Genomic DNA, 10,902 nt, shown 5'->3' with positions numbered 1-10,902 from the left:
ATTTCTTGGCTTAGTGGCAATGTATTCACATTGATAGCAAGGATATCTTACTCCTTCATGTTTAGATTCAATATGTATTTTTAGATTACTTGCTTTAGTGGCAGCGTAGTCGCATTGATCGCATGGATATTTTACTCCTTCGTGTTTAGATTCAATATGCTTCTTCAGATCACCTGATGTATTGGCAACATGATCCCAGGAATATCTCATTCCTTCGTGTTTAGTTTCAATGTGAATCTTCAGATTACTTGCTGTAGTGGCAGTGTATTCACATTGTTTGAATGGATATCTCACTCCTTCATGTTTGCTTTGAACATGTGTCTTTAAATGGCTGGAACATAATTACATTTTTTCACAGGGATATCTTACTCCTTCATGTTTAATTTTGAAATGTATCTTCAGACAATCTACTGTGCTAGCAGAGTACTCACATTGGTCGCATGTTTAGTTTCAATGTGTCGATTCAGATTTAGTACACCAGTAGCAACATATTCACACTGATCGCAGGGATATCTCACTCCTTCATGATTATTTTCAACATGTTTCTTCAGCCCACCTGCTTGAGCGGCAGCATATTTACAATGAGAACAAGGATATCTTACTCCTTCATGCTTATTTTCAACATGTTTCTTCAGCCCACCTGCTTGAGCGGCAGCGTATTTACAATGATAACAAGGATATCTCACTCCTTCATGTTTACTTAGAATATGTGTCTTCAAATTACCGGATTGAGTTGCCACATAATCACATTTTCCACAGGGATAACTTGTATCTCTTTTATCTCTCAGCTTACTCTTTTTAAGTCTCTTTTGTTCAGAGAACAGGGGATCTACTTCAATCTTGATATTTTCATCTGAAAAATTCAAAAAGAGAATTAATAAGATAATTATTAAACCTCAAGTATTTTAAATGTTTTGAAATTTTTAATAATATCTGAAAGTGCAGTCAATTGAGGTAACAAGTTTACAGGTTTATGAGCCCAAAGTTTAAAAAAGTCACAAATCGATCAACCTAAAATAATATATGTAAAAAATGTTTACCCTTACCTTGATTTTCTGTCCTTTTCTCTTTTACATCTTCTCCCGCAACATACACAGTACACGTATCCTCTATAGTAGAGATTTCTTTTTTGATGGTAACTTTATCTTCTTCCATAATTTCTGTTATTCTCTCTGAAATATGTTTTAAAACAAGTTATACTTTTTAAGGGCAAAGAGTCTTGTAACATAAAATAAATAAAAAAAAGAACTGCAAACAAAAATTTACACTGATATCAAAAAAAAAAGGTATCGTCAAGAGGTGAAAGCATCCTTTGGTAAAATGAGAAATCAGGATGTTAAAAATTAAACCCAAGTGCTGAAAGAATGAGAAAGACTGGGAATAAACCAGCTTACTGCAAGCTAGGTCAGTCCCCCCCCCCCTTTCTTTCCTCTAAGTACAGCGCAACATATTCCTCATATCTTATACCCCAAGCGCTATGTAATTTTTCCTACAATTATTTGAACTACAATCACTTGTCATTCAAATAATTTGTCATACACATTATATGTCCTAAATGGCGGGGAAAACTTCATTTGTCCCACACCTCATTTGTCCCACACCTCATTTGTCCTACACCTTATTTGCCCTACACATAATTTGTCCTACACCCCGTTTGTCCTACACATCATTTCTCCTACACTGCACTTTTCCTACATTTCAATTATACTCTACTATTTAATTTTCTTTGATTTTCATACATTTGTGACAAAAGCCTTTTTTATACCTTTGCAATTGTAATATATTTTTTTGTTTATCTACAGTGGTAGGCGATAATAACAAAAAATGAAGACTACTTTGTTATTTTAAATTTTTATTGTTTTCGTATTACAAGTTTATACGTAATCAAAAAGAAGCTTTGTTAATTGACAGCTTGTCTTGCCTGCTATGTTTATATGTATCCATGCTGTTAAACAATTTGATTTAAATAAAAATTAAAATCGAAAGTCGTCTTCATTGTATTTGTGAAATCGCCTACCACTGTATAAATGCTTGAACCACAATTAAACTGATTGCTATGACAAAAAAAACATAACTTAAAGGGATTGTCAACGTAATTTCAAATGACCTTTTTTCAATTTCTAATGCATTCTTGATTGATAAAGCTTTTAAGGGCACCGTTGTGAATCGGACATGCCACTTTAAATAGAGAGTCTCTTGATATTACGTCTACAGTCTCTTTACTAGAAATATTTCCGCCTGGACGTAAACAGTATCTTAGCATCGTATAGAACTCTCGTTTCAGTTAAGTTTAGCAATTGCGAAACTACATTAAATGTGAAGTGTCAATTAATCAATTTTCACAATGCTTATCATTTTTCACAACAAAAATATTGTCGATATATCAAGAAATGCTGAAAACAATTGGAACACGAATAATTTTCTAAACACAAATATTTTAAGATTGTACAGTGAGAACCAACTCTTGTATAGGAAGACGACATTGTTGCAATAATTGAATGTATTTGATGTCGTTACCAAGCAAATGGCTTTACTAGTAACTGATTAAATCGCTTATTGAGCAAAATGGGCCTGTTAGCTCTGCACATTTGCTGTATACAAAAAAAACCTTTCTCTAATCAAAAATGTGGTCGGTATCGTCGTTGCCATAGCTTACAAAATGTTTAATTCTGACAACTTTCCTTTATGAATCCCATAGCAGGTATCCACAAGTCACATTTATAGTAGAGAAACCACACTTTATTCTTGACCACATAACGCTTTTATTAGTTCCGTTGTGAATCTGACATGCCTTTTTGTCCCTTGAAATTACGTCCTCAGTCCCTTTAAAAATAATTCTTCTCCACTTTTATCTCTAGGTTGATTTCTTGGTTTAATCTGCTCGTCTCCGTTTTCCCTTCGTCGGAGTCACCCTCCGAGTCGGAGCCCCTTTTCCGTTTCAATTCATTCTAAAAGTACAAAAGTTCATCAATTTTTTTTTCAACAAAATACCCCAGTTCCCTTTTCAGTCATGGCCCATTATCCGCTTGAAATCCTTCTCTAAAAAGAAGACATTATCCATGTGTTTCTATTATACAGAATAATCCCATCGTAACTGACCATGGACCACCTTTTCCGTTTAAAGACCTTCTAATAAAAGTAAAAAAAAAAACAATCGTTGTAACCCCCCCCCCCCCCACCTAGAAAAATTAGGGCGCAAGTAGAGAGAGTTAGGCATGATTTTCATTATTAAATTAAAAATTTTCTTCCCGCGGTGCAACTTAATCACGCAAATAGTAGTTTATTAGAAACAAGTTCCATCTCCAACCCCAAGCTTGTTTAGTAACAAAAATAACCCAATTCCCAGTATACTATTCCTGGGGGGGGGGAGGGGGTAAAGTACGCATAAAGCTGAAATCTCTATTTGGGTGTTTGTTTGAAAAAATAGCTAAAATCGTAATTTACGATCAAGTGCAGGTAAACGGCGGGAGTAACAAGAGTAACCTGGGCTCCCTGGACAACGCTAAGTTCTAAAGCAAGTGTGCATAAATAAAATAATACCTTTGCTACTTTTCCCTGGCATTTTAAGAATGCTTTCATAGCTTCTTCTATATCCTTCCTTGGACTCATGGGGTGCAGCTCAACTGTGGCTTCTGAAATACGGGTGCAGATATAATTGCGTGAATTGTGCCTGCTGTAATCAATATTGCAAGAAACAAAAAAAGAAATGATATCTAAAAAACAGGATTGTATATTGTTCCTGAATTTCATTTTAGGTATTATTCGCTGAACTGTGGAAAATTTATGACTTTTATGGGAGAATCAATACATTTTGAAACAAATGAAGAAGGATGAAAAATCTAGCCATTTTAAATTAAATTTTCCCAAAAATCTTCATAAATCAAAAAAAATATGGGGGGAGGGTTAATTCTAAAGCATATACATCCATGTATGAAAAAAATAACAGTTTCTAGCTTTTCATCTATTTTTTTTAAACAGCCCCCCACCCTTATTTGGATATAAGAAAACACTTCTTCTCCAATAGAATAGTTCAGCAGTGGAATGCACTACCTGAAAACATCAAAAATGCAAGAAATGTCAAACAGCTTAAAAACATGTATTTGAGCCATGTCCCCCTACCCTGATGAAGTAATCTATCAAACCTCTGTTCTCAGAAATGGTATGGGTCACCAGTAAAGCAGACACTTCTTCCTTGGATCAAGATGGTCTCTTAGAAGTTCCTCTTCAAGATGGAATCAGATCATCTCTTTGAGAAAAACAGAAAAGTAATCATCACAAAAAAACTTACGTTCTATAAGCGCGATAATGTGCTTGTATCGAGAAAAACTTATTTTTCCCAATCGTTGTCCTTTAAAGCTCGCTTTACTCCACAGTTTAGTGCTTCCAATCTTCCTAGAAATCAAGTTTTTTATGCAAAATGTTAAAATTTCGACGTGAATCAAACCAGGTTTCAGGGACCATTCATGAATTAGAAATTAAATTTACTGTTCTACTTTTAATAATTTTTGACTTTAGGCTTCAGGGTCATAATTTTTTCCCAGTATAAAAGGAATAAGAAAAATTGTTAAAATGTTAGTGACCAAAAATTCTTAACTTTTCCTCTAGAAATAACTTATATTCCCAGATTTAGCGAATAACCCCCCCTCCCAAAAAAAAAACAATCAAAGTTTAAGCGTGAAAAATCAGGGGGAAAAAGAAAAAACGTACAACTAATAAAATCTAAAAAGCATATATTTTCAGCCAATATTTGTCTCGAAAATTATTCGAACCTATTTTTAATCATCCATGATAAAGATAGCTTTGTGTTATTTTCTGTCTGAAAGTGTCGTTACAAGAAAAAAAACATGGCCAATATTGAAATCTTACGTAAACAAGCCTCAAAATACAACATGAATAATTAATACCTAAATATTCTTCGAACTGTTTCACAATCATTCCTACCAACCTCTCTCTTCAGACTAATCAACTGAACAATTTAAAAATATCAAACGGGAAAACAGGGGTACATCAGACCCCAGGGGTATATGTATAATAATATATAAAGAATAAGATTTTTGGATGATGTGATTGATTGATTAATAATAAATTCAACATTCTTAACTTTTGATTCTTTACCTTCTAGTTAAAATAAATAAAATGATTAACCATAATTCTTTAGAAAAACCTCTTGAAATTTTGATTCTTGACCTTTGGTTAAAAGTTACCCTACTTAATAGAAAAGAAAAGTAAAGAGTTAGATTTTTGGATGAAATTATTGATTGATTACTAATGAAGTTCAGTTCGAGTAATTCCCCTCCCCAACCCCCCAACCCCCTTAGGAAAATTAAAGAAAGAGATAGATTTTAGATAAAATTGTTTTTAAAATTATGTTAAAATTCACCATTGCCATCCTAAACTCTTGATTCTTGAGCTCCTGGTTTAGTTTATGTAAATCCTCTTCTGCCTCCATTAATGGATAGTCAAGGGATGTAAATGCTCCTTCAATCAGGGGTTTATATTTTCAAGAATTAAACCCCCCCCCCCCCCGGCCCCCACTCCTTCCTCTCTCTCCAGGGGGAACAATTTTAAAAGCTTTACAAGAAAACTAAAAAGTAGAACAATACTGAACGTTTTCCAACTTTATTGATAGATTTCATATATTTTACCCTATAAATCATTTATATTACCAAATACTGTAAACTAAAACCTAAAAATTGGCCAACATTTCCAAAAAAACTGGAGAAAAAACGATTCTCAAGATAGAGGGGGGGGGGATTTTCCCCGGAGAAATATGATTTTCAGAAAATATATATTCCCCTGCCTCCAGTGTACTGATATAGAAGAGTTTCTAGATGATGTACTTTACGCTCCAGTTGATCAAGTTTAATAACAAATTCTGGCTGAGAATCTAGAAGATAATTAAAAAAATGAAAAAAATATGCAATAAATAGTGAAGGAGGAGGAACACAAAAATAAAACGTTCTCTTGGAAGCTTTTTCCACTTTTCGATTCTTTCACCCGAAAAAATCATACAAGTTACAGATACTCTGGGGAAAAATGAAAAATCATACATCAGCTGGCAAGTTTTCCCTCCATTTTTGATTCTTTTACTCAAAATTTCATTTTCCTCTAAAAATCTTAAAGTTTCTACAATTCAGGAAAGCTTTTGTAATGAAACTCATACCTGACTTAGATTTTATAATTTCGCAAATGTTCAGAGGATCATCATGAGTCTCAGTATACCCATCATCTGAAAAAAATACGGAACTGTTCTATACATAATTTCAAATGGTTTTTTCACTTAAAATTACAGCGACAGTCCCTCTAAATGCTAATATGATTAATTGGATGCAAAGAAAACTAAAGCAAGGTGAGTGTTTTTTAATCTAATGATTCTTGACCTAATGTTGTTCTCTACCAATGCAATGTCTCCTAAAAGGTATTGATTGAAACAAAATCATGTTCAATGTTGAATGTATAATGTGCATTGAGAGAATAGATACTAAAAATAATAGAACAGTTTTTGACAGGGAAATCAAAACCCAAAATTTAGAACCTTTGAAGCTGTAAGACAGAAAATAAATCCATTTAAAAAAAAAATTTTTTGCACAATCATGTAAACCACTGTGCTCAAAGCAGAAATTAAGATTTGTTTACTTTGTTCGAAGAGTTATGGACAATACATGTTTTGGAATCCAGCCCTCAGAAGAGAACGGACCTCTTACAGTGGTCCCAGCTTTACTGTTTGGGGGAGCGCTGCGTTTAGTTGCACACATGTCTTATCCTACAGGGGAGGAGTCTGTTGAATGTAGTGACTCCATCTTCAGCCTGGTGCAGCTGAAAGAAGGAGTTTAACCCCTGATGGGTATACAAGCCATGCACAACGATACTGGTTTTTACTCAACCAGCTGTGAGCACTGGACTTCTGTGGAAGATTCCTCTCAATGGGGCCACTTACAACTCCCCATTTTGTATAAGGGGTGCAGTTATGGGCTTCCTTAAAATTCCCCTTAAGTCAGAAAGACTAAAACAAAGGAAAAACAGGGTGCAATCCCTTATATCCTTCCTCCTACAAACCTCTTTCTCTCTCTCCTACCAGCTCCACAACTCAATGTCAAAAGAACTATAAAGTGTAGAAAAAAGAAGTAAAAAGGAAAAAGAAAATTGAAACAGGAAACATTGGAAGGGAAATCTCTTGATATTAGAGATGGGGGCTAGGAAGATGTTCCCCCCTCGCCGGGGAGGGGGGAGGGGTGGTGATGCTTGCTCTTCCCCCAATCCCCACCCCCAAGAAAGTATGAGGAATTGGTGCTTTGCTTAGTCAAATGTAACTCATGAATAAACATAAAAATCAATATAGAGTTCCAAAAAATGAAAGCAAGATCCACTCAGCCAGTTCAATTAAATACAGAATTCAGAAAAAAAGTAAAATCTTCTTTAAAAAAAATTCTTGCTTGTAAAGTGGCCAACTACAAGGATATTCAAGAAAAAAAGATTTTTAAATTTTTTTCCAAATTAGCCGAAATATGATTGAAAGATGTAGGAACAGGAAGAAAGTGAAGAACCGGAAATATATAGATCTCAAAATATTTTCATCTGATATCATATAAATATTTTAAAATATTGTAAAACTTAATTAAAATAAATTATTAAAGTTAAAAAACATGTTTTGAAATTACTTTATAAATCTATGGGAAAAATTATTACAATATGTTTAAAACAACTACTCTAAATATTATAACCTCAATACAACCCCCTCCATATTCGAGGAGGAATTTTGAAAATAAACTTCCCAGGAAGAGGGAATTTTGAAAATAAAATTTCCCCGAGGAGGGAATTTTGAAAATAAATCAAACTCCTTCCAGAGCTGGGGAGGGAATTTTGAAAGTTAACTCCAACCCAGAGGTGGGAATTTTGAAAATAACCTTCCCCAGGTGAGGGAACTTTGAAAACTGAGAACTAAATAAACGGAATAACCTGTCATTTCTTTCTCCTGGTTTACAGCTCCAGGTTTGATTTCTTCACTTGATGGTATTTTATCTCCATTCTGCTTTTTACCAGACTAAATCAGAGGTCCATATAATTTCTAGTATAATCTGATACGATACCAAATCTTGATTGATTGATATTAGGGGCAGAAATTACCCATGTTGTTATTGTAAACAATTGGAAGTAAAAAGTATGAAGTTGTAGAAAAATTCCAAACGTTGCAAGGGAGTGTTTTTTTTGTATATCATAGTTTATCTTTTACATTTCAGGGGATATTAGTTCCAAAACTAACACTTGCCATTTCTAACACTGAGTATTATAAATGGGCTAAGTCTGCATAGCTATCGATTATATATCTTTAAATCCAAGATGAGTAGAACAAAATTACACCATATATTTATAAAAAATGGCTAAAAATATGTATTGAAACAATTAATGTCGATTTTAAACTAATAATAAGGTGTTAGAATTAGTTTTTGATGATTCTTGATTTCATTTATGAACACATCCCTGTTTTGAAACAATTTCTGGATTTCAGCTCATGTTGCGTTTTCTAGTTTTTCAAATTCAGGAAATGTTTGAAAATGGAAAACCTGACATTGTCATGAAAACATTCAAGAAATTTAATATAAAAAGAACTCGTATTATAATTTTGATTTAAAAAAAAGTTTAAAATTGAGAATAGCTGTCCTTGTCATGTTTAATAAAATGTTGGTTATAGTTTTAATTATCGACTTTTACTCTGGATATAAATTGGGATCCCAAAAACCCAGTCTTTCAATTTGTGCCCATTTCTTAACACATAGTGTAAGAAATGGGCCAAGTGTTAGTTTTGGAACCAATGTCCCCTGCATTTAAATTATTGATATTTGAATTTGTTAACACCTAAAATGAAATACACAAAAAAGTTCACAATGATATAGAAAGTGTATTTTCATGCCACTAAATGTACTATCAACCCCGTTCCCATTTGGAATCAGAAATGGAATTATATCGACCCCTGGCCAAAATATATTTAGATTTACAACAGTACCCTTTCATCCTTTGACTGATCCAAGCATGACGGATTTATCCTTATTTATCTTTAGAAGCGCTTGTAATTGTTGAACACTTTGATTGCAAAATGTTTTATATTAAGAAATATTAATCTATATGAAAAAAATCCTTAATGAAACTCATTCAATTAAATATATACAATTTAGGGTACTTCAAAAATATCAAAATCTTGAAATTCAAAAGGCACTAATCGCAACCTCGTTTTCAGCCTCCTGGAACCCTGAGGAACTTCGTTCCGTTTAGTGCCTTTTAAATACAAAGATTTTTAAAAAAAAGTACTCATACATAAATAATCATCAACCTTCATTCCGTAGAAATCTAGACATTTACAGGCGCTGTTTTTGAACAAAAATGTATGAGGTTTTGACATAGAAATCTTAAGTAATAAAAAGCATGCACCTATTATTGTATCGGTCAGAAAACCCCTTAGACCATTATAGAGGATAAGAAAGATAATGGTACCAATAGGTTACAAAGATGGAAAATATTAAAAAAATCAAGAAAGATAATGGTACCAATGGGTTACTAAGATGGAAAATATAAAAAAAAATCAAGAAAGATTATTGTACCAATGGGTTACTAAGATGGAAAATATTAAAAAAATCAAGAAAGATAATGGAACCAATGGGTTACTAAGATGGAAAATATTCAAAAATCAAGAAAGATAATTGAACCAATGGGTTACTAAGATAGAAAAATCAAGAAAGATAATGGCACCAATAGGTTACAAAGATGGAAAATATTTAAAAAAAATCAAGAAAGATAATGGCACCAATAGGTTACAAAGATGGAAAATATTCATAAATCAAGAAAGATTATTGTACCAATGGGTTACTAAGATGGAAAATATTAAAAAAATCAAGAAAGATAATGGAACCAATGGGTTACTAAGATGGAAAATACTCAAAAATCAAGAAAGATAATTGAACCAATGGGTTACTAAGATAGAAAAATCAAGAAAGATAATGGCACCAATAGGTTACAAAGATGGAAAATATTTTTTAAAAAATCAAGAAAGATAATGGCACCAATAGGTTACAAAGATGGAAAATATTCATAAATCAAGAAAGATAATGGTACCAATGGGTTACTAAGATGGAAAATACTCAAAAATCAAGAAAGATAATGGTACCAATGGGTTACTAAGATGGAAAATATTCAAAAAATCAAGAAAGATAATGGAACCAATGTGTTACTAAGATGGAAAATATTCATAAATCCAATGGGTTACTAAGATGGAAAATATTAAAAAAATCAAGAAAGATAATGAAACCAATGGGTTACTAAGATGGAAAATATTAAAAAATCAAGAAAGATAATGGAACTAATAGGTTACAAAGATGGAAAATATTAAAAAATTAAGAAAGATAATGGTACCAATGGGTTACTAAGATAGATAATATTCATAAATCAAGAAAGATAATGGTACCAATGGGTTACTAAGATGGAAAATATTCAACAAAAAATCAAGAAAGATAATGGTACCAATGGGTTACTAAGATGAAGAATATTCAAAAATCAAGAAAGATAATGGTACCAATAGGTTACTAAGATGAAGAATATTCAAAAATCAAGAAAGATAATGGTGCCAATGGGTTACTAAGATGAAAAATAATGAAAAATATTCAAAAATTAAGCAAGATAATGGTACCAATGGGTTATTTTGATAAAAAATTTAAAAAATCAAGAAATATAATGGTACCAATGGGTTACTAAGATAAAAAAAAAATAAAAATTAAGAAAGATAATGGGTTACTATGATGGAAAAGATACCTTATGAACTGAATAGGTGTTTCTAATCACAGGGAGACCAGAACAGGGCGAACTCAAACTCTTTCTGTAAGAATAAATAGTTTAACATCTCAAAATTAAGACCCC

The 10,902-nt window shown here is 32.6% G+C and overlaps 1 protein-coding gene across 6 annotated transcripts in view; it reads right to left on the bottom strand.

The window, feature by feature from the left end:
- Positions 1-439: 439 nt before the first annotated feature.
- LOC111710013 (uncharacterized) overlaps positions 440-10,902 on the bottom strand; it is an 11,061-nt gene continuing 598 nt past the window's right edge. Inside the window, exons 2-13 of one of the 6 annotated variants that reach the window (XM_023484015.1) lie at positions 10,798-10,861; positions 7,957-8,041; positions 6,164-6,229; positions 5,801-5,887; positions 5,381-5,478; positions 4,905-4,966; positions 4,289-4,392; positions 3,541-3,632; positions 2,224-2,948; positions 2,018-2,054; positions 1,047-1,796; positions 440-853 (exon numbers count right to left, since the gene is read on the bottom strand). In XM_023484015.1, the coding sequence (XP_023339783.1) occupies positions 2,826-2,948; positions 3,541-3,632; positions 4,289-4,392; positions 4,905-4,966; positions 5,381-5,478; positions 5,801-5,887; positions 6,164-6,229; positions 7,957-8,041; positions 10,798-10,861 (781 nt within the window). In that variant the 3' untranslated portion in view covers positions 440-853; positions 1,047-1,796; positions 2,018-2,054; positions 2,224-2,825. Of the gene's footprint in view, positions 854-1,046; positions 2,075-2,206; positions 2,949-3,540; positions 3,633-4,288; positions 4,393-4,904; positions 4,967-5,380; positions 5,479-5,800; positions 5,888-6,163; positions 6,230-7,956; positions 8,042-10,797; positions 10,862-10,902 lie in introns of all 6 variants that reach the window. The other 5 variants (XM_023484013.1, XM_023484009.1, XM_023484010.1 and 2 more) reach the window with 5 other exon arrangements.

This window comes from Eurytemora carolleeae, unplaced genomic scaffold (genome assembly GCF_000591075.1).
Source record: "Eurytemora carolleeae unplaced genomic scaffold, Eaff_2.0 scaffold507, whole genome shotgun sequence".
In the NCBI taxonomy this organism is placed as follows: Eukaryota; Metazoa; Arthropoda; class Copepoda; order Calanoida; family Temoridae; genus Eurytemora; species Eurytemora carolleeae.
The sequence above is the reverse complement of the archived record's forward strand: the minus strand, read 5'-3'. Positions and strand labels throughout refer to the sequence as shown.